The sequence below is a fragment of the Typopeltis vanoorti genome, chromosome 25, assembly GCF_054136105.1.
Source record: "Typopeltis vanoorti isolate ZY-2024b chromosome 25, IOZ_Tvanoo_1.0, whole genome shotgun sequence".
Classification (NCBI taxonomy): Eukaryota; Metazoa; Arthropoda; class Arachnida; order Uropygi; family Thelyphonidae; genus Typopeltis; species Typopeltis vanoorti.
The window spans coordinates 3,813,431-3,839,005 of NC_143573.1; the positions used below are offsets into that span (position 1 = coordinate 3,813,431).

A 25,575-nucleotide genomic window follows, 5' to 3' on the forward strand; every position below is an offset into this window, starting at 1 on the left:
CGCCAGTTGTTCAGCACCAAAGAGGATACAATCAGTTCCATCAGCAGAAAAGGTCATGGCATCAGTGTTTTGGGATGCTAAAGGCATTTTGTTTATTAATTATCTTGAAAAGGGTAAAACAATAGCCAAGGAATATTATTCCGATCTTTTAACCAGACTAGACGAAAAAATTCATGAGAAAAGACCCAGTTCGCAGAAGAAAAAAATCATCTTTCATTAGGACAATGCACCTGTCCACAAAGGTGTTTTGGCAATGGGAAAATTAAGGGATCTGTACTATGAACTGTTGGAACATCCACCCTATTCCTTGAATTTGGCTCCCTCTGACTTCTATCTCTTCCCAAAACTAAAACTCTTCCTCACTGGTTAGCGTTTTTCTTCAAATCAAGAGGTGATTACAACTGTAGAGGGGTATTTTGCAGATCTTACTGAGAACCACTACAGGGAAGGGATAAATATATTAGTCTTAAGGGAGATTATGTTGAAAAATAAAAATAATTTTGAAATATAAATTTGTTTTTTCATTGTTAGGCCAAGAACTTTTCAGACCACCCTAGTACAAGCATAAGCAAATATACTGGCATCAAAAAAAATTACACAGATACTTTCAAAATACTTTAAATGATATAATAACAATGAAAGAATTAAAGGACAACCTATAAAATAAAAAATGGCAAATCAGCAGGAGAAAATGTGATAAACTCCGAACTCCATAAATTTGCTGGAAAAAAATTTCATGAAAGATTATTAAAATTTTAAATGAAATATATCTAAAATGGACAAATACCAATAGAATGGAATACAAGTATAGTAATACCTATAGTTAAAAAAGCAGATAAAACAAAACCTGCTAATTACAGAGGTATTAATTTATTAAATTCATGCTACAAAATATATAGTTGAATACTTAATGAAAAACTGAAAATATACAGTGAAAAAATATTATTAGAATGTCAAAATGGATTTAGAAAAGGACACTCTACAATGGATGCAGCTTTCTGTTTAAAACTACTTATAGAAAAAGGAAGAGAATTTAATTTAGAAACTCATCTTTTGTTTATAGATTACAAAAAAGCATTTGACAAAGTAAAAAGATAAAAAGATAATATATCACATTCATTGATATATTACAATGAATAAATATACCTAATATTTTACTACATGCAATATTGAATATATATATACAATGATAATAAAATAAAAATAAATGATAAATAGAATACTCAACCCAAATATAGTACAAAAAGAAACACACTTGAAAATATACAATACTTTAGTGGTGCCCACATTATTATATGGTAGTGAAATTTGGGCACTAAACAAACAAGATAAACAAAGAATAAAAACAAGTGAAATGAGATTTATGAGAAGAACTGCAAAATACACATTATTAGACCAAAAAAGGAACGAAGACATTTCAAAAGAACTAAAAACAAAATCAATAGGAAAAAACTAAACAATTACAAACAAAAATGGATAGAACATGTAAACCAAATTGCCAACACCGACATCCTAAACAAATACTGAAATATAAGCCAATTGAAATATAAGTCTACCCTGCCTTCTCTTTCCACCAGAAGGCAGGGTAGACCTCAAAAAAAGGATACTGGATGGATAATGAGACTGGAACAGACCAATATGGTCTATACCCGTAATTAGCGTTATGACGATGATAATAGTCAAGTGACATCTTCAGCTTCTTTTACTGCAATCTAAGGAACAAACGAGGTAAGATAGACAATGAATGAGTAGAAACTAAACAGAAAGATAAAGAGGATAGTGATGGAATAAATGCTGCAAAGGAATTGCCCATATAGTCAAGTGAAATTATAGAACTTTCAGCAGGATGCTATGTTCATTCTTCATAAAATACTAAGGCAAGTAATGTGAAGTCTTAGCTTCTTTATACAAGTTGCCTCAGTCCTGAAAATAATTCAGGTGCAAACTTGTTTGCTTACACTTAGATAAAGGATTAAGCCAAGTATATAATTTCTTCGTATCTTTAATTTATTCTTTGTATAATGTTTGATGTCATTCTTCAAAAATTAAATTAAACTGCGAGATTCAAAAGAAGTGTCTTCTCTGAACTCATATGTATATTCTAGAACAGCCATATAATTATCTTATATATTTATTAAGAATGTAAAAGTTAGACATACAGTATTTTTTTTTTTTAGAAAATAATTTTTACTAAATGAAATTCTGTGGAGAATACCATTTCTGTCAGTTTCCTTTGGAAATGAAAGAAGGATGATTTAATATATATGGTGATGTATCTAGTGTGTGTGTGTTTAGAGTAAATGTTTTATTATTTTTTATTTATACTTGAGCTTCATTCTTTGAATACACAACTTACTCATTTTGAAGTTAATGCTCCATCATGATAAAAATTTAAAACAATCTAATGAACTAATTAAATATATAAATATATATATATATATATTGTTAACTTACTCTCTCCACTTTTCATTATTTCCAATCTATTAACATAAGAAGTCTGATATAGTGAAAAGTAGGGTTAACACTACAAATGGTATACTCAGTAGTAGTAGAAACATATAATAGTTGTCAGCTATATTCTTGTAGTGCTCTCAAAAAAATTGTGGCTAAAGCATGCCACTGGGGCATTTAGCCATTAACATATGTTATATAAAAATACTGTCAGTTTTTTTTTTTTAACATAATTTCCCCAAAATTAAAAGATAAGTACAAAATCTAAAATGTTAATATGATCTAAAGGAGTACTTTGAAAGAAAATGAATTACCTGAAAATACTGTGTTGCTGAAGTTTCATCTGTTCGTAAAGAAAATGTTGAATTTTTACCAGTTTTGAAGCCATTTATTATTTCACGAAATTTTGCTAAATCTGAAAGTTAAAAGAATTTTAATTTAGTGCACATGTTATATACATAGATAAACAAGCACAAGAAGCATAATCCTTCTACAAGTTTTCTGGCAGATGCAAAAACAATTCCCCTATTTTACAAATGGGAACTGTTTTGAAACCATATTTTCAAATCTTTCTATGGCGCACTATATCAGAACTGTTTAGTAGTATCTTAAAGGTATTTTGAATGGTCATTTGAATGTATATAATTTAACATTATACAATTAAATCATGTTCAAATCTCATGCTTAATGAAACAAAGCAGCAGTAGAAAAGCTTTAAGAACACTATTCAATTGTTCCAGTATTTTATCTCAGTCACAGACACCTTCAGAGGATACAACATAAACTTGTAACACACAAAACTGAATGAAACACTTGAAGAAAAAACTTTTTGAGTCCAAACTAGGGGTGAGGTGCCCTCAGTGGGTACTTATTGGAGACCTTGTATGTAAACTGGGATCTCAAAGTATTGGCATTTCCCAAAATTTGAGAAGATTTCCCAAACCTGAATAGTAAACATACATATTTATTCAGGATGAACCTGAATAAATATGTATTATCTTGTTCTTTTGCCAATTTGACTTCTTTGCCATTGATACTTATGTGGATACTGCCTGTTTTCACTGCTGATGTTCGATTTCTTCCTGAAATTTCTCCAATGTTGAGTTTTTTGTAAACAGAGAAAGAAAAAAAGGGTACCATTGGGCAAATGTGTGATTAGTGTATTTAAAAAAGAAAGCTGTTTTTTTTTTCTTTTTCAATCGTGAACTGGAAAAAAACAACAGCTTGCTTTTTTAGAAACTAATTACATGTTTACCCAATGGTATCCCTTCTTTCTCTGTTTACAGAAAATCCATCTACAAAGGTTGATACATACATACTTTCCCACCATCCTCAATAGTATTATCAACAATATGGGGCCACTAAAACCCTTGTCAACAGTCTCCAACCTCTGTTCCACCTATGATTCCATTACAGCAGAAGAACTTGTCTCTATAAGTCAAAACTTCCTGTCTAATGGTTACAATCCAAAAAATCTAGAATTTATCTATCCCTTCCATTCTCCTTACATCCCTCTCAACATAATTTGAGTAATGCTATTACTATTCTCGATATCTAGGGAACTTCAGAAAAATTAGATAACTTTGAAGAAATATAATCTTTAACTAAACATGCATATGCAAAACACAGTAATTAAATTTAATAAGTAAATATTTCCTCCTTAGTATCTTAGGACATTAGTAGAGTTATTTCAAACAATATTAGGAATAACATAGTGAGGATGCATGCTTACAATGGAATTCCACTATGCGAGCAGTAGTGGGATTCCATTATAGTGTGTCATAGAATTAAATTAAAATAAATATATCTGATAAAAAAAAAAGAAAAGAAATTAGATTAAATTAAAATAAAATAATATACATAAATTTATTTTACACAATTAAGGATGACAAGTTCTCATACTTTAGGGATAGTAAGAATGTCATTACAGTTTAAATTTAAATATCTCTGCACTGCTTTCAAACCTCATTTGAAGCTGGCTTCCCTTCTCTGCTCTTCCCGCTTCCTCTTCTCTCTATTTCAGGTGTTTACAAGGTTCCTTGTTCTTGCAAATTATTATATTATGGTAACACCAGGAGATCTGCAAAAATATGCTTAGAAGAACACTAAAAATCCACTGCTACAGCAATGGTCAATCAGGTCAAGCAGACCATTCCACTGCATAGAATCAGAAGGAATCTGATGGTGTCTATGACTGAGACAAAATATCAAAATTGATTAAACTTGTTTAATTATTTCTCTTTGCACTTTAAATTATTTCATTAAAGTGCAACATGAATGTATACCAGCACATATGTCTAAATACTTGTGGGTCTATAATGTACCACAACACAGCTCATCACACTCATTTTGTGTTTCTTTTCTTTCTTTTTTTTTTTTTTTTTTTTTTGCTGATAACGAAGGGTGAATTTCTATAAATTATCTATGAACAATAATTTAATCATCATCATCAAATTCCTGATATGTACCCTCAAGGGGTGTACAGGATATGATAGTACTACATGAAAAATTTACATCATTACTAACTTCCTACCTACAATTTTCCTCCAAATCAATCTGTTACCTGTCAAAGCTACAACATTTTCAGATCTTATATTTCTATCTTCTAAGGCACTGTTTACCGTATCAATCCACCTATATCTTGGTCTTCCTTTGGGTCGTTTTCCTGCAAACCTGGCAGAGAACACTTGTTTTGCTAATCTTTCCTCTCCCATTCTGTTTAAGTGACCATACCACCTGAGATTAGCTCTGTTAATGCATTCCTGGATGCTGACAGTATCAAGTTCTTTCCTAATATCCTCGTTTTTTAATATGATATTGCCATTGATGCCATCTGTTCATGACCCTAATCTTTCTCAGGACTCTCATATCTGCGGTCTCTAGTCTTTGGTCAAGTGTTTTACTTCTGACCCAGCTCTCAGATCCATAAGTTAAAACTGGTTTGAACACTGTCTTGTATACAGCTAATTTAGTTTTCCAACTAATTTCTCTCTTATTCCATATGAATTTATTCAATTGACTTCCTACCATACCAGCTTTGTTGATTCTGTTGTCTATTTCCATATTTAATTTACCATCTTCACTAAAATTCGTGCCTAAGTAGTTGAAATGTTTTACTTGTTCCACAGGTTCTCTGTTCACAACACAGTTGACATTTTACCTATTACGATTCTACCTATTTTCATCGTCTTTGTATTGCTGACCTTCATACCATATCTATTACAGCAGTTATTCAATTTAGTCAGGGAATCTTGCAAACTTATAGTGGATTTATTTAGGAGTATAACATCGTCTGCATAAAGCAAAGAGCTGACATTAACATCCCCAATTCTGATATCATGTTTAATGCCACTTTCCTTCATAATGTGATCCATATAGATAATGAATAACAGAGGGGATAATGTACATCCTTGTCTCATGCCATATTTAACATTAAACCATCTTCCTGTACTTCCTTCAATTCTAACTACTGACTTGCAACTCAAATAAAGACTAAGTATTGCTCGATATAATGCCCCATTGACACCATATAACTGTAGCGTATTGAATAGCTTCTCTCTTGGCACCTTGTCATATGCCTTTTCCAGATCGACAAAACTTAAATACAGATCTTTGTTATATTCCTGTGCTTTCTCAACTATTTGTCGTAAAGTGAAGATCTGATCCTGACAGCCTCTGTTTGGCCTGAATCCAGCTTGTTCTTCACCAAGCTTTTCTTCCACAATTCTTCTCAACCGTTTTTCAAGTATACTGGCATAAATCTTGCCAGGAACACTGAGTAGGGAAATACCTCTGTAATTCTCACATTCAGTTTTATTTCCCTTTTTATATATGGGTACTATTAGAGCTCTACTCCAATCATCAGGAATTTGTCCCTCTGTCCAGGCATTCTGAACTATGCAGTGCAGCCACTGCAAGACTTTTGTACCACGATACTTCAGCATTTCTGGTCGAATATCATCTACTCCTGCTGTCTTTCCACATTTCATGCAGGAAAGATAAATAACAAGATTCACAAAACCAAAGTAAATAGCCCTTTGATGTGGAGCCAGATTCACTTTTTACAATGCACTTAGTCACATGATTGTCTTTGACTTGTCTTTGCAAGATAATTGGATTTTTTAAATAACAGTATTAAAAAGCATTTGTGTTATGTAAAAATTTCAAGCATTTAATTACACTAAGCTAATTCATGTTGTGAGCTGTGAAAATTAAGCTTAGGACAATACAATATTACAGCTGCACACCTACTTAAGAGGTAAAGGTGTTGGAAGAATTATTTCTATAGAGGTATCACAGTATATAATTACATTGTGTCAATTTTAATTTGTTTAGAATTATCAGTTTATTTTGTTAATGAAATTATATTGTAAGAAAAGCACAATTTATTTTTTAAGAATAGATTGTCTATTACACATCATGCATATTGTACATATGTGTATGGTTCACATCTAACAAAATGAATGAAATGATTTGATTAAAATTTGTTGAAAATGATAACTGTATTTTAATTTGAATGCATATATGATATGAAAAATTCCTCGCACACTTGAAGTGTATGAGATTTACTGTTTTCAAGTAAAGTGCTCATTATTTATCACTTCACAATGGAAATGAAAACTAGAAGTGTGTTGCATAGTGAAGCATGCTTGGAGTGAAAAGAACACTATAATATTGCTGTGGGAGGAATGAGATTTTTGTAACTCAAAAGTGGATATTCATGAAGTCTTTCTATAAAGAAGTTACCAATTGTTATGTTACAACAATGATGACAGAATGCATCACTAACAACAGAACAACTGTTGTTGGTGGTGGGGGAGGGGGAAATGGAAGGTTAAATTTTTAATTACTACAAGAAAACGAACAGTCTATCATATAGAAAGCAATATAAAATTATAAACCATAAAGGAAATAAAATGTGAAAAGAAAGTGAAGATGATGGGATGATTGACATTTAGAGAAAGCCAGCAAGTAAAATTGCAAATGTTTTTGTGATTATTATTACATGACACCTCCAAGGACTCACTGAGGGAGGCACTCTATGACTCTTTCCACCATTTAATCCACCAACTACACAGAATCACTACTACCATCATGATCTCACAACATATCTACTGCCTACCATCACTAGTATTTTTTGTCTGTAAATTAGTGTTCTTGAGCTGATTTGCCTGTATATAGGATTAAAAAAATCAAGTTTCCAGGGGGGGAAAAAATCTGCTACCTCCTTATGTTCAGTTAACTCACCTTCAAATGAAACAAATCCATAAAAAGATTCCTCTCATCATGACGAAAATTGAATTTAGGCCTTTTCAACTGAAGGGTGCAATGTACTGTTGTTCTTCCAATTGTGCTATGGAGACATGATTCTTTAAAAGGAAATGCTGTAGCATTCGAATTAAAGATTTTCAACCCAGAAGTTTTTTTAAGCAACTAAGTCGGCATGTTCTGAGAAAATACAGTGAAAAAATATAAGGAAGCATAGCAAATGCATAAAACTAGCTGAGTATGTCAAGGGAAGACTTTGGTAAGAATACAGAAGATGAATATGAGGAAGGTGGCAAAATGTTCTGGGGAAGGGGCATTGAAAAAGCTTAGAAATGGAGTAAAGATATAAAAAGAATCAGTGATGATAAAGGAGATATGAAAAGAGAAACTGAGGATATTCTGGAAATCTAGAGTAATTACTCGAAAGACTTATCAGTGACAGAACAGCAACAGAAAATATTCAAGAGTAATGCAATCAGGAATGCATATCAATATTTGAGATAGAAAAAGCTTCCAAAAGTCAAATGTGGAAAGGCAACCAAAGTAGATATTCAACCAGAAATGCTTAAATATGGTGTATAACATACCAGAGAAGAGACTCAGAAAAATTATGGATAAGAAACCTGGAAAACAGCAGCTAGGCTAAGGCCAAATAGATGTTGTTAAGATCAGATTTTCACTTTACAATTAATAGTTGAGAAATTGTGGGAATATAACAAGGATCGGTACTTAAGTTTTAGAGATCCAGAAAGGGCATATGACAAGGTGCCAAAAGAAAAGTTGTTGAGGACACTACAAATGTATGGCGTAAATGGAACATTTACAGCAACAGACAATCTACACTTTAAAAGTTTTTAAGTCAGCAGTTGGAATTGAAAGAAGTAAGAAGGTAGCTTCATGCACAATCACGTGTAATACAAGAATGCACCCTATCCACACTCTTATTCATCATCTATATAGATGTGATACACCTATTCATTCATAATGAGATGTATCCTATCCCCACTCCTATTCATCATCTATATATATATTATTATTATTTGACACCTCCAGGGAGTTCAAGGACTCATCGAGGGAGGGAACCTGCTGTGCAACTTTGTCTCCACTACTCAATCCACTAACTACGTCAACACCACCACTAGTATTTCCACAGAGAATCAAAAACATCCATGCCAAAGCAGGATTCGAACCCGCAGCCTTTTGGCTGGAGAGTGGTTAGCATATCATATCATATCATATATATATATATATATATATATATATATATATATATATGATGAATAGGAGTGGGGATAGAGTGCATCACATTATGAAAGAAAGTAGCATTAAACCTGTTACCAGAATTGGAGATATCAAACTTAGCTCTCTGCTTATGAGATGATGTACTTCTAAACAAATCCACTGCTAGTCTGAAGAAATCTTGAATAACAGCTGTAACAAATTTGGTGAAAATTAACAATAAAAAGGCCAAACTATGAAAGTAGTAGGAAAAACATGGAAAACTTCAAGTGCATTTTATTTAAAACTGTTTGCATTCAGAAATGAGCACAGCTAATCTAAGGTGATATGGTCACTTAAACAGAATAGTAGAGTATAGGATAGCAAAACAGCTGCATGATGCCAAGATAGCATGAGAAAAGACAAAGATCTAGGTTGACTGATGCAGTCATAAATGTCCTAGAAGACAGAAATATAACATTAACAATAGTGGGAGGAGGGAAATTGCTCACAGGAAATAAGTAATAATAAGCTTAACTGTGTAATACTTTAGGACTATTCTTGTATGCCTTCTGAGGCTAACTATCAGTGAACTGATGATGGTTGTGATGATAATGAAAATATTATTATTATGTAACAACTATAAGGACTGGTCATGGGAAAGCACTCCACTCAACCTACTGTCTCTACTATTAAATTCTCCATCTATATACAATGGCACTCTCCCTATCTACTGTCTACAAATAGTAGTTTTTTTCTGTCAATTGAATATATTCTCTGGGATAATTTGTCTGTGGAATGAATAATTCAAGTTTCCAGGAATAATAAACTACCTCTGTATGAGATCGAGTAACTCACTTCTAACTGAATAGTCTGCAAGATAATCTGAATACAAATAATATAGGGGGCAAAGTTATAGTAAACTGATTACTTGATTCTGTTCACCTAATGTTGATTTTAATTCACATTACTAGTAGTTTTTGTTACACTGTGTTACTCTTTCACAAATAAGAACATTCTCCCATAATATACTAATCTTAATTGCTAGTAGTTAGCACAGGAAGTTATTTGGTTTGTTTAGAGGAAGTGATGGAAAACAAAGCATTAATATTTTCTTTTGTGACCGATGATGTTTGATTATTAATGTCAGCAACAGTGTAAAGAAATAAATATATAAATATTATACATCCTGAAGTACTAATGATATCTAGACATTTCAAAAAAGAAACTAGTAAAAATACTAATATACAGCTAGTGTTATCATCATTTCCTGTCAAAAATTACATTTTGAAAAAAAAATTTCAACAGTGGAATTGGGATGGAGAAATCCCTTTTGTGTACAAAAAAGCAGAATTTTTTTTTTTTTTTTTAAGAAGTGAGAGAAGCTTTATTATTTGCAGAAATGACCACACAGATTAAGCAACTCGTGTAGTAAGGAGTTACAACTTTTCATATACAAACAAGTCACAAATACATAAATATTTCATATATATATGGGGTGCTTAAGGGTCAAAGCTGTATAACTGAGAGGAGACCTCCGCATAGCCTTTACAGGAATGCGGAGAACCGACCAGGGCTTCTGAACTAACGTCCAATCCTCACCTTCTTGTGGTGCACCCTGTTGGGTATCTATCTGGATACTGAATGAACGAGGATGGGCTGGCAATTTGGGATTTAGTCGACCAAATTGTATTCTTATTGGCATAAACCAAAATACAAAACGATGGTACAACATGACAAAATTTCATGCCGGCTGGGGCGTCGCCTGGTTAAACAAAGCCCCCATTGTTTTCGGCAGGGAACCAGGGCGAACAGCGAAAAGTCAGCAACTGGAACAAATCTGAAAACACACCCCAACTCAACATCACCAGAGTTAAAGATCAGTACTATCAACATAAGAAGCCTGAATGGCAAAGAAATGGAGCTAGCTGAGGAATTAGATAAGTACCAGATCAACATAATAGGAGTGACTGAAACAAAAAAAGACCAAAACTGGTGAGATCTTTCTGAGCAATAAATACAAAATGTTATATTCAGGCAATGACAATCAAGGAAAAGAAGGAGTAGCCATAGTATTCAACACAAAAAACGAGGCTAATCTTCTTGAATGGCAGTCAGTCTCAAGTAGAGTAATGTGGGCAAATATGAGAATGGGGAACTGGACAAATAGACTTATTTGTGCCTATGGTGCCACAGAAGGCTCTACTAAGGTAGAAGTGGAGGAATGTCTGTTGGATTTCTGCTCAGGACATGGACTGGTTATTACTAACACCATGTTCCAACATAAAAATGTGCACAAATTCACATGGAGAGAAGAGGCTAGGAATAAGAAAAGTCTCATTGACTATGTTATTGTTGATAGTGATGTTTTCTCCCTGGTGCAGTAGCACCAGAGTGTACAGAGCATTTGAAATTGGAAGTGATCACAATTTAGTCTTGAGCAGGATAAAATTGAATTTCATATTGAAAAGAATAACATGTAAGAAAGTTTTAAAGCGAATAAAAGTTGAGCAGCTCTCAGATGTGAACTGTAGACTAAAATACACAAAGATTATTGAAGAAAAAATGAAAGAGTTTGAGAACAGGAATCAAACCTTGGAGATTCAGTGGCAAACTCTGAAGAAAACATTGATTGATTCTGCCAGAGAGGCATGTGGTGAGGTTGTGTGCAAGGATAAAAAAATCAGAACTCCCTGGTGGGCACAGGAAGTTAAAGAGGCAGTGAAGGAAAAGAAGAAAGCATATCAAAAGTTCCTGGCATATAAGTAAGCTTGTGCTCTTAGAGAATATAGAGACAAATGCAAGAATGCTAAACACTGTGTAAAACTTGCTAAACAAAAGTCATGGGAGGACTTTGGCAAGAATATAGAAAATAAATATCAAGAAGGTGGCAAAACATTCTGGAGGTTGTTGAAGAAGCTTAGGAATGCAGGAAAGAGTGCTGTAAAAGGAGTTAGAGATGATAAAGGTAACATGAAAACTGCAGAAAAAGATATCCTTGAAGTATGGAGTAATTACTTTGAAAAACTGCTAAATGAAACAAGCAGTGATGATAGCACAGTGGTAAAAAACACTGACCAGGCATGCAGTCAGGAATACATATCCATACTTGAAGTAGAAAAAGCCATCAAAGGCTTGAAATGTGGAAAGGCAGCAGGAGTAGATGATATTTGACCAGAAATGCTGAAGTATGGTGGTATAAGAGTCTTACAGTGGCTGCACTGCATAGTTCAGAAAGCCTGGACAGAGGGACGAATTCCCGATGATTGGAGCAGAGCTCTCATAGTACCCATATATAAAAAAGGGAAATAAAACTGAATGTGAGAATTACAGAGGTATTTCCCTACTGAGTGTTCCTGGCAAGATCTATGCAAGTATACTTGAGAAACGGTTGAGAAGAATTGTGGAAGAAAAGCTTGGTGAAGAACAAGCTGGATTCAGGCCAAACAGAGGCTGTCAGGATCAGATCTTCACTTTACGACAAATAGTCGAGAAAGCATGGGAATATAACAAAGATCTGTATTTAAGTTTTGTCGATTTGGAAAAGGCATATGATAAGGTGCCAAGAGAGAAGCTATTCAATACGCTGCAGTTATATGGTGTCAATGGGGCATTATATCAAGCAATACTTAGTCTTTATTTGAGTTGTAAGTCAGCAGTTAGAATTGAAGGAAGTACAGAAAGATGGTTTAATGTTAAATCTGGTGTGAGACAAGGATGTACATTATCCCCTCTGTTATTCATTATCTATATGGATCACATTATGAAGGAAAGTGGCATTAAACATGATATCAGAATTGGAGATGTTAATGTCAGCTCTTTGCTTTATGCGGATGATGTTATACTTCTAAATAAATCTGCTACAAGTCTGCAAGATTCTCTGACTAAATTGAATAGTTCTTGTAATAGATATGGTATGAAGGTCAGCAATAAGAAGACAAAGACAATGAAAATAGACAGAATCATTGAAAATGTCAACTCTGTTGTGAATGGAGAACCTGTGGAACAAGTAAAACATTTCAGCTACTTAGGCACAATTTTTACTGAAGATGGTAAATTAAATATAGAAATAGACAACAGAATCAGCAAAGCTGGTATGGTGGGAAGTCAATTGAATAAATTCATATGGAATAAGAGAGAAATTAGTCGGAACACTAAATTAGCTGTATACAAAACAGTGTTCAAACCAGTTTTAACTTATGGATCTGAGAGCTGGGTCAGAAGTAAAACACTTGACCAAAGACTAGAGACTGCAGATATGAGAGTCCTGAGAAAGATTATAGGCGTGAACAGATGGCATCAATGGCAATATCATATTAAAAACGAGTATATTAGGATAGAACTTGATATTGTCAGCATCCAGGAATGTGTTAGCAGAGCTAATCTCAGGTGGTATGGTCACCTAAACAGAATGGGCAAGGAAAAATTAGCAAAACAAGTGTTCTCTGCCAGGTTGGCAGCACAATGACCCAGAGGAAGACCAAGATATAGGTGGATTGATACGGTACAAAGTGCCTTAGACGATAGAAATATAAGATCTGATAATGTTGGAGTCTTGACAAGTAACAGGCTGATTTGGAGGAAAATTGTAGATAGGAAGTTAGTAATGATATAATTTTTTCATGTAGTACTATCATATCCTGTACTATCACCCCTTGAGGGTACATAGCAGGAATTTGATGATGATGATGATATATATATATATATATCTGCTGAGGTTAGGAGATGCTCAAGAATATTTTTGTTATCAAACAAAGATTCCTGTTTGAGAACAGGCATCTAAGTAAAAAGTATTTTTTTTTTTTTTTTTTTTTTTTTTTTTTTTTTTTATAATAGAGATGGAGAAGACATGAGTTTTAAAGGAACTGAACTCGACTAGATTATCCTTCATTAGAAAATTGTGGAATGGTTATTATAAAGGGATGATCAAAATTACAGATAATGCAGTTAAAGTCCAGGATAGAGCAATATGTTAATTGCAGACTATCTCAGGATAATTTGTAACAGGTATTGTGCTCTTACGAATGTATCTATCAACTTTGTTGTCAATCCATCAGTCAGTCTAGAATTCTATGTTAAGTATTCACTAGCATTAGATGTCAGATGTCATAAATGCATAAGCACCATGATTGAGAAATAAGAATGCAGAATGCAGTTTGTGCAGGCCAAGGTTGAATTTGATTTTGTCTGGAAATGCAAGGGGGTGTCTGAATGTGTATGATGATGTTCATCATTATGCCATGACTACTGGTATACCGGATGTGGAAATTTTTTTAAAGGATTTTTATGTTTGTTTGGTTGAATTTTTGTTTTAATGCATCAGAGGTATTTTGGGAATGCTTATATATATTTGGTGCTTACCAGATTCCTTGTGAACGTAATTTGACATGCTTTGGGCAGACAGGTCATTCTGTGGAAAAAAGAATTAATGAACATCAATACTACATTGAATATGACACCTCAAATGTCTGACACAGCACAGTGTTGACACTGAACACAGCATCCAGTGGGATGAAGCTAGTCTTCTCCATAGAAGCAGTTTTAAATATGATTCAAAGAAAGTTTTTTTTTGTTCCATAATATATTTGTTTAGCTCTTTTGTTTGATTGTTTCATTTGAAGGAAATGAATTTAGGAATAAGATCATGGAATTTGCAACATTTCAGAAATAATAACCTGTTGATACATCCTTCAAAGTATATTTTGAGAGATCACTAGTGAAGAAGAGGTCCAAAGTGTTTGGAAAGTTGTTGGAGTTATCTGGTACTCTGGTAAGCAATTTCCGAAAGGCCGTTTGTGATGGATAATGTCTCAACATCTCTAGCCACCTGGTTTGTGCAGTAGGAGAAGGAAAGCTATTTGGTATTGTGGACATTAAAATCACCAAAGTTAAAAACCCCACTGCTAGGAAAGTTGGACTGAAGAACATCAACTTTCATGAAGAGGAAGTTGAAGAGTGAGTGATGAGTGGGAAAGCAATATAAATGAGGAATTTTTGTATGGGCTTTTTCATTTGAATTTGAGTTAGCCTATTCTCATACAGAGGTAGCAGTTTTTTTCCCTCACAGAAAGTCGGGTTTTTCATCCCATTCAGCCTTCAGAACACATGCAAGACAAAAAATACTGGTAATGGTGGTGGTGATAGGTGGTAGATAGCGTTGATGGTAGTTGTGTGTAGTAGGAGAATTAATTAGTAGAAGAGATTGTTAGATACATGTAGCACAGTGGAGTAGAGCTCCCTCCCATGATGAATCCTTGGAGGTGTCAGGCAATAATATGTATCTGACAGTGGAGCAGAGAAATTTTCAGACAGAGAACATCATAGTCAGGAGATTTTAAGTTGAATGCTATCTGGCATGGTACATCAGAGTGAACATATGCACAAATACTACCCTTAAGCCAGGAGTCCAAGAGTGTGTATATGGAGAAGATGAAATGGGTAGTGCTTGAAGAGGCAGAAATTTGGGTTTCTGTCAGGAAAAACAGGAGGTTTGAAGCATGAAAGTGGAAGCAGACACTGTTGAGGTTGGAGCTGAAACCATGTCTATTTGTAAAGTGGATCTGGAAATCTCTGTGGATTTGCTGTTGAATAAGTAGGGCATATGCATTCCCAATGCAGTACTTGCACTTTGGTTTTTAAGTCCACTATTAACAGTGCTTGATTTCTGTACTAGTATTCCTTTTTTGTACTCAATGTTCCGTGTTTTGTCACTGCTTTGTTTTCTCCAAGTCAGTGATGAAGTCACTGGCATTGTTCATGCTGGCTGAAAGAAAGGTCGAACAGGACTCATATACACAACTGAGAACTGACTGAGGTTTTTCAGTCACCATTAGTTCTGATGCACTTGCCAGGATGTCACAAATTACTTTCACCAATTGCAAGAAGTTCGTCCCATCCCTTCTTTCATGAAGAGGATGGGACGAACCAAAGAGGTGGCAATCCAAAGAGGTGGCATGTGGTGATTTTCATGCAATCGAAGTTGGAGTTTGTAATCAGTTTGGTGATGACTTTCTTCAGTATATCATCGCTTTCACCATGGATGTTGAACTTAATGGCAATACATTTTTTTTTCTTTTTGGCCTCGATTGAGGCATGCACTGGCAATGGGATGAGGCTACAGAGCTGACTGGTATTTGTCGCAGGTGATTTTAAGTTGAAGCACTGACTGTGGATCTTTTCTAACTTGTTTTCAAATGATTTGATTTTGAGGGAGAAAGTTCTGTCAATAGCAGCAAGATGCAGTTCTAAGCTTTCAATGTACTTTTCTAAGTTCATGAACTTTTTTACTAAAAGGAGACACAATGGGCAGAAGAAAGGCTGGTTCAAATTCAAGAAGTTTATATCCCGACTGATTAATGATTCTTATGCAGTGAGCATGCAACACTGGTAACAAAAATTGCATAGCAGGCCATTTTTGATGTTTATGTCTAGTCTACGGTTGCAACACGATAGTATCATTGCATTTAACAGCCTTGGTCAACTACACTGCATTAGATATGCCTGGAGCACTGTTGTAGGGCTTTGTTGCCAGCATCTTTGTTTTCTGTGGTAGTTTAGTGGGTGTTTGAACATGGCTGATAATATATATGAATGAAAAGGATTATAGGATGTTTAAAGGATACTTATGGGTTTATCAGTAATATTAATTCTTTTAAGAATTGATGCTGTGGTTTCACTAGGTGAAATTTTTTATTCAGAAAATCACTTTTAAAAACAATAAAAATAAGGAGCACACATTTAGATCAACGTATTCAAAAGTGCCACCGATTTATTTGTTAGACATGACATAAGACTTCTGCTGTCCTATTAAAAGCAGTTTCAGAGGTGCAGCTAATTTGTTTACACCTCTTTTAAACTTTAATAATAGCAGAAAAGGGAGGTGGAAATTCTGAAACAAGATATTTGCAATATGCTTACTTCTTATCTTCAATAGTCCAGGTGCACCTTGCACCTCTTGAAATGCCACAGATTAGATAGAGATGACAACTGAAACGAAATGGGGAATAAACGTTTCCATTCCTATGAGTAGTATTTTTGGCATTTATTGCAAATGTCTGGTTAAAAAACTAGAAACAGTAATCCAACCAAAAAAATAAACAATAAAGATTATGAAGATATGAGGTGTCTGTTTGAGTGTTATTCCATGGGAAAAGAAACCAACATCAGTAATCTGAATAGAGGATAAAAACATCCACAATATACAGACTGAAGGATAGCCGATGAGGAAAAGATCAATAGTACTTAGAGAGAGAGAGAGAGAGAACAGTTAAGATTGTAGGGTATTGTAATAAGCATGATAACAGTTTGAATGAGACTGGAGTAATAAGATGATGGAAAATACTGATGAAGCAAATGTTTCAAGGTTCTTTACTTACTGGATTCATAGTTGGACAAGATAAGCCATCTGGAGTTATATATTAAAATCTCCATGGAACCTTGCTATTAGAAAAGACGAAAAGAAAAAAAAAAGCTGGAGAAAATCACGATTTAAAGAAATGAAAACTAAGAGTTCAGAATGGTTGAGTTATTACTAGGAGATCAGTAGATGCAAAGAAATTTGATATGTAACAAAAAGAAAAAAAAGAGGAAGAGATTTTACACCAAATACCATGACGTAGGATGTAAGCACAAACATATGCAGCAATGCCACCTTTCAGAAGAGATGCAAAGAGTAAGATGAATTGGATAATGATAAAACTGATAATCAAGTTTCTCCTAGGAAAACAAAGTATCATTTTGCAGGATGGAATCTGTGAAGTACATCTAGAAAGTTTGGAGGCTTGAATCTTTTTTCCCACATATGATTAATCTACTTTTACTAAAGTTAATATAATCAATAATATTAATATTTTAATACTTTTCTGTAAACTTGCAGAAAACTAGAATTTAGGTAGCTTAAGGATCGAAGCCAAATAACTGGGAGGAGACCTTACTGCCATTCAAGAATGCGGAGAACTGACTGGGGCTTTTGACCTAGAGTACTAAACGAATGAGGATAGGCTGGTAATTTGGGACTTAGATGACCAAATTGTACTCTCTATTAGCATAAACCACAAATACATATGGTGGTACAACATGATGAGATTTCATGCTGGGTGGGGCACCGCCTGGTTAAACAAGGCCCCAGTCCTTTTTGTCAAGGAACGAGGGGCGAACGGTCAAAACTCAGCTATTGGAACAAGCTCTAACTTGACATCTAGAAGAAGAACGATAAACCCAACATTGGAAGAAATTAAGACAGGAACTATCAATATAAGGAGTATTAATGGAAAGGAAATCAAACTTGCAGAAAATCTGGAAAAGCACCATGTGGACAAAATTGGCATACCTGAGACAAAGAAGACAAAAACAGGTGAGATCTTACTAAATTGTGGGCCTGGTTGGCTGAGTAGTTAGCATATCCGCTCTCCAGCAAAAAGGCTGTGGGTTTGAATCCTGCCATGGGCAGTAGATGGCACTGGTGTAGATGATGATGATAGTAGTTCGTTGTAATTGGTGCATTGAGTGGTGGAGACAGAGTTGTAGAGTAGGTGACCTTCCTCGATGAGTCTTTGGACTGTTTGGAGGTGTCACGTAATAATAAGTATAGGATTTTATTTTCAGGCAATAATGATCAAGGAAAGGAAGGAGTTGTGATAACATTCAACAGCAAACATGAGGTTAAATTTCTTGATTGGAAGGCAGTTTCAAGAAAGGTTATGTGGGCAAACTCTTCAAAATGGGGAAATGAACAATGAAACTTATTTGTGCCTATGGTCCCACAGAAAATTTGGAGGAATTTTTTGAGTCATTAGAACAGACAGCCTGACAAAGAAAATGGAAAAAGTGGTCCTTGATGGAGATATGAACAGCAGAGTAGGAAATGAATCTCACCAGGCATATAGAAACATTGGGAAAATTTGAAGAAAACAGCAAAGCTAATAATAATGGTAAGTAGTTAACTGTATTTCTGCTCAGGACCCAGACTACTCATTACTAACAACATGTTTTAACATCTTTATGTTAAAACATGTTGTTAGTAATGAGTAGTGCACAAGTTCACATGGAGAGAAGACACAAGAAAAAAGTAAAGCCTCATTGACTACATCATTGTAAATAGTGAAATCGTTATATTGGTTCAGGATACAAGAGTGTAGAGAGGATTTGAAATTGGAAGTGACTATTACTTAGTACTAAGCAGGATAAAAATGGATATCACATCAAAAAGAGCATCATCATCATCATCATCATCAAATTCCTGCCATGTACCCTCAAGGGGCGTACAGGATATGACAGTACTACATGAAAAAATTACATCATCACTAACTTCCTATCTACAATTTTCCTCCAAATCAGTCTGTTACTTGTCAAGACTCCAACATTATCAGATCTTATATTTCTATCGTCTAAGGCACTTTGTACCGTATCAATCCACCTATATCTTGGTCTTCCTCTGGGTCGTTTTCCTGCCAACCTGGCAGAGAACACTTGTTTTGCTAATCTTTCCTCTCCCATTCTATTTAAGTGACCATACCATCTGAGATTAGCTCTGCTAATGCATTCCTGGATGCTGACAATGTCAAGTTCTTTCCTAATATCCTCATTTTTAATATGATATTGCCATTGATGCCATCTGTTCACACCTCTAATCTTTCTCAGAACTCTCATATCTGCGGTCTCTAGTCTTTGGTCAAGTGTTTTACTTCTGACCCAGCTCTCAGATCCATAAGTTAAAATTGGTTTGAACACAGTCTTGTATACAGCTAATTTAGTGTTCCGACTAATTTCTTTCTTATTCCATATGAATTTATTCAATTGACTTCCCACGATACCAGCTTTGCTGATTCTGTTGTCTATTTCTATATTTAGTTTACCATCTTCAGTAAAAATTGTGCCTAAGTAGCTGAAATGTTTTACTTGTTCCACCGGTTCTCCATTCACAACAGAGTTGACATTTTCAATGATTCTGCCTATTTTCATTGTCTTTGTCTTTTTATTGCTAACCTTCATACCATATCTATTACAACAGCTATTCAATTTAGTCAGAGAATCTTGCAGACTTGTAGCTGATTTATTTAGAAGTATAACATCAACCGCATAAAGCAAAGAGCTGACATTAACATCTCCAATTTTGATATCAGGTTTAATACCACATTCCTTCATAATGTGATCCATATAGATAATGAATAACAGAGGGGATAATGTACATCCTTGTCTCACACCAGATTTAACATTAAACCATCTTCCTGTACTTCCTTCAATTCTAACTGCTGACTCACAACTCAAATAAAGACTAAGTATTGCTTGATATAATGCCCCATTGACACCATATAACTGCAGCGTATTGAATAGCTTCTCTCTTGGCACCTTGTCATATGCCTTTTCCAAATCGACAAAACTTAAATACAGATCTTTGTTATATTTTTGTCAAAAAAGAGCTTTGTCAAAAAGAGCAGTATGTGAGAAAGTTTTAAAAATAATTAAAGTTGAGCAGCTTTTATAGGTAAATTGTAGACTAGACTAGACTATACAAACATTATTGAAGAAAAAATGAAACAAATTAAAAACAAAAATTAAACCATGGAGTCGTCTCAGTGACAAACTAAAAAGCCACTGATTATTTCAGCTAGGGAGGTATGTAGTGAAGTTGTCTGCAATGATAGAAAAATAAGAACACCATGATGGACACAAGAAGTTAAAGAAGCAGTCCTAGAAAAGAAGAAAGCATACATACCAAAGAATCCCAGCAAATAAGTCAGCAGATGCTCTAAAAGAATATAGATAAAAATGTAAGAAAGCTAAGCTATGTGTAAAAAGTAGCTAAATAGAAGTCATGAGAATATCTTGGTAAAAGTGCTTAAGGGTCAAAGCTGTATAACTGAGAGGAGACCTCCACATAGCCTTTAAAGGAATGCGGAGAACCGACCAGGGCTTGTGACCTAATGTCCAATCCTCACCTTCTCGTGGTGCACCCTGTTGGGTATCTACTTTGATACTGAACGAACGAGGATGGGCTAGCTATTTGGGATTTAGCCGACCAAATTGTATTCTTATTGGTTAAACCAAAATAAAAAATGATGGTACAACATGACAAAATTTCATGCCGGCTGGGGCATAGCCCGGGTTAAACAAGGCCCCCCCCCCCCCGTTGTTTACGCCAGGGAACCAGGGCAAACAGCGAAAAGTCAGCTACTGGAACAAATCTGAAAACCAACCCCAACTCAACATCACCAGAGTTAAAGATCGGTACTATCAACGTAAGAAGCCTGAATGGCAAAGAAATGGAGCTAGCTGAGGAATTAGATAAGTACCAGATCGACATAATAGGGGTGACTGAAACAAAAAAGACCAAAACTGGTGAGATCTTTCTGAGCAATAAATACAAAATGTTATATTCAGGCAATGACAATCAAGGAAAAGAAGGAGTAGCCATAGTATTCAACACAAAATACGAGGCTAATCTTCTTGAATGACAGTCAGTCTCAAGTAGAGTAATGTGGGCAAATATGAGAATGGGAACTGGACAATGAGACTTATTTGTGCCTATGGTCCCACAGAAGGTTCTACTAAGATAGAAGTGGACGAATTTTTTGAGGCTTTAGAAAAAGCAACTGACACAATGAAAAAGGAAAAGTTGGTCCTTGTTGGGGATCTAAATAGCAGAGTAGACATACAAAAATATTTTGGGAAAATTTGGAGAAAAGAGCAAAGCTAATAATAACGGCAAATATCTGTTGGATTTCTGCTCAGGACATGGACTGGTTATTACTAACACCATGTTCCAACATAAAAATGTGCACAAATTCACATGGAGAGAAGAGGCTAGGAATAAGAAAAGTCTCATTGACTATGTTATTGTTGATAGTGATGTTTTCTCCCTGGTGCAGGACACCAGAGTGTACAGAGGATTTGAAATTGGAAGTGATCACTATTTAGTCTTGAGCAGGATAAAATTGAATTTCATATTGAAAAGAATAACATGTAAGAAAGTTTTAAAGCGAATAAAAGTTGAGCAGCTCTCATATGTGAACTGTAGAATAAAATACAGAAAGATTATTGAAAAGAAAATGAAAGAGTTTGAGAACAAGAATCAAACCTTGGAGATTCAGTGGCAAACTCTGAAGAAAACATTGATTGATTCTGCCAGAGAGGCATGTGGTGAGGTTGTGTGCAAGGATAAAAAAATCAGAACTCCCTGGTGGACACAGGAAGTTAAAGAGGCAGTGAAGGAAAAGAAGGAAGCATATCAAAAGTTCCTGGCAAATAAGTCAGCTTTTACTGTTACAGAATACAGAGACAAATGTAAGAAAGCTAAACAGTGTGTAAAACTAGCTAAACAAAAGTCAAGGGAGGACTTTGGCAAGAATATAGAAAATAAATATCATGAAGGTGGCAAAATATTCTGGCGGTTGTTGAAGAAGCTTAGGAATGCAGGAAAGAGTGCTGTAAAAGGAGTTAGAGATGATAAAGGTGACATGAAAACTGCAGAAAAAGATATCCTTGAAGTATGGAGTAATTAATTTGAAAAACTGCTAAATGAAACAAGCAGTGATGACAGCACAGTGGTAAAAAACACTGACCAGGCATGCAGTCAAGAATACATATCCATACTTGAAGTAGAAAAAGCCATCAAAGGCTTGAAATGTGGAAAGGCAGCAGGAGTAGATGATATTAGACCAGAAATGCTGAAGTATGGTGGCATAAAAGTCTTACAGTGGCTGCACTGCATAGTTCAGAAAGCCTGGACAGAGGGACGAATTCCCGATGATTGGAGCAGAGCTCTCATAGTACCCATATATAAAAAGGGAAATAAAACTGAATGTGAGAATTACAGAGGTATTTCCCTACTGAGTGTTCCTGGCAAGATCTATGCAAGTATACTTGAGAAACGGTTGAGAAGAATTGTGGAAGAAAAGCTTGGTGAAGAACAAGCTGGATTCAGGCCAAATAGAGGCTATCAGGATCAGACCTTTACTTTACGACAAACAGTCGAGAAAGCATGGGAATATAAGAAAGAACTGTATTTAAGTTTTGTCGATTTGGAAAAGGCATATGACAAAGTGCCAAGAGAGAAGCTATTCAATACGCTGCAGTTATATGGTGTCAATGGGGCATTATATCAAGCAATACTTAGTCTTTATTTGAGTTGTAAGTCAGCAGTTAGAATTGAAGGAAGTACAGGAAGATAGTTTAATGTTAAATCTGGTGTGAGACAAGGATGTACATTATCCCCTCTGTTATTCATTATCTATATGGATCACATTATGAAGGAATGTGGTATTAAACCTGATATCAAAATTGGAGATGTTAATGTCAGCTCTTTGCTTTATGCGGATGATGTTATACTTCTAAATAAATCCGCTACAAGTCTGCAAGATTCTCTGACTAAATTGAATAGCTGTTGTAATAGATATGGTATGAAGGGCAGCAATAAAAAGGCAAAGACAATGAAAATAGGCAGAATCATTGAAAATGTCAACTGTCTTGTGAATGGAGAACCTGTGGAACAAGTAAAACGTTTCAGCTACTTAGGCACGATTTTTACTGAAGATGGTAAATTAAATATAGAAATAGATAACAGAATCAGCAAAGCTGGTATGGTGGGAAGTCAATTGAAGAAATTCATATGGAATAAGAAAGAAATTAGTCGGAACACTAAATTAGCTGTATACAAGACAGTGTTCAAACCAGTTTTAACTTATGGATCTGAGAACTGGGTCAGAAGTAAAACACTTGACCAAAGACTAGAGACCGCAGATATGAGAGTCCTGAGAAAGATTAGAGGCGTGAACAGATGGCATCAATGGCAATATCATATTAAAAATGAGGATATTAGGAAAGAACTTGACATTGTCAGCATCCAAGAATGCATTAGCTGAGCTAATCTCAGGTGGTATGGTCACTTAAATAGAATGGGAGAGGAAAGATTAGCAAAATAAGTGTTCTCTGCCAGGTTGGCAGGAAAACGACCCAGAGGAAGACCAAGAGATAGGTGGATTGATAAGGTACAAAGTGCCTTAGAAGATAGAAATATAAGATCTGATAATGTTGGAGTCTTGACAAGTAACAGACTGATTTGGAGGAATATTGTAGAAGGAAGTTAATAATGATGTAATTTTTTCATGTAGTACTGTCATATCCTGTACACCCCTTGAGGGTACATGGCAGGAATTTGATGATGATGATGTTGATGATGAAGTATTATTTTTACATGACATCTCCAGGGAGTCCAAAGATGCATCGAGGGAGGGCACCTACTCTACAACTCTTCCTCCACCACTCAAATCCACCAACTACAACTAACCACAACCACACTAACGCCATCTACCACTCACTACCATCACTAGTATTTACACAGACAATGACAAACATCCATGCCCATGGCAGCATTCGAACCTGCAGCCTTTTGGCTGGAGAGCAGATACGCTAACCACTCGGCCAACCAAGCCAGCAACTAAGAATAAAAAATAAATATCAGGAAGGTGGCAAAATGTTCTGTACGATATTGAAGAAGCTCAGAAATGCAGGAAAGAGTACTATAAAAGGAATCAAAGATGATAATCGTGATATGAAAACTGAAGATAAGGATATCCTGGATGTCTGGAGTAATTACTTTGAAAGACTGTTAAATGAACCAAGCAGTGCCAGAACTTTACTAGAAAATTTTCAAGAAGAATGAAAAGAGGAGTACATATCAATATTTCAGTTAGAAAAAGCTGTCAAAACTTGAAATGTGGAAAGGCAGCTGGAGTACATGATTTTCGACCAGAAATACTGAAGTATGAAAGATATAAAAGTATATGGTCACACTGCATAATTAAGATGGCCTAGTCAAAAGATTGAATTCCCAATGATTGGAGTAGAGCTCTGATAGTACCAATCTATAAAAAAGGGAATAAAGGTGAATGTGAGAATTCCAGAATTTTTCTATTAAGTGTTTCCAGGTACAATTTATGCAAGCATACTTGAAAAGAGGTTGAGAAAGATTGCGGAAGAGAAACTTGGAGAAGAACAAGCTGGGTTCAGGTTATCAAGATCAGATTTTTACTTGAATACAAATAGTTGAGAAATTATGGGAATATAACAAGGATCTGTACTTAAATTTTATAGATCTGGAAAAAGGCATGACAAGGTGCTCAGAAAAAAGCTTTTCAAATCACTTCAACTGTATGGAGTGAATAGAACATTATACAGAGCAATATATAGTCTATATATAAGTTGTCAGTCAGCAGTTAGAACTGAAGGAAATAGAGGATAATGTTTGATAACGTTTGATGTAAAATCAGGGGTAAGATAAGGATGCATATTATCTCTGCTCTTCATCATCTATATGAATCACATTATGAAAGAAAATGGCATTAGGCCTGATATTAGAATTATAGATATTCAACTTAGGATTCATGTTTCAGGATTCACTAACTATTTTGAATAATAATATAACAAATTTGCCATGATAATCAGCAATAAAAAGTCCCAAACTATGAAAATAGACAGAAATTTTAAACACATCAACTGCATTCTGAATGGAGAGCCTATAGAACAAGTGAAATAGTTCATCTATTTAGGAACAGTTTCTAATGAAGATGGCAGGTTAAATCTGGAAATAGCCAACAGAATAAGCCAAGTTGGTTTAAGCCAAGGAAAGTTTTAAGTTTGGGT

The 25,575-nt window shown here is 34.9% G+C and overlaps 1 protein-coding gene across 1 annotated transcript in view; it reads right to left on the reverse strand.

The window, feature by feature from the left end:
• Art4 (arginine methyltransferase 4) overlaps positions 1-25,575 on the reverse strand; it is a 327,729-nt gene that overhangs the window by 264,451 nt on the left and 37,703 nt on the right. The window contains 1 exon segment of the mRNA XM_090414215.1: positions 2,766-2,866. Within this exon segment, the coding sequence (XP_090270341.1) occupies positions 2,766-2,866 (101 nt within the window).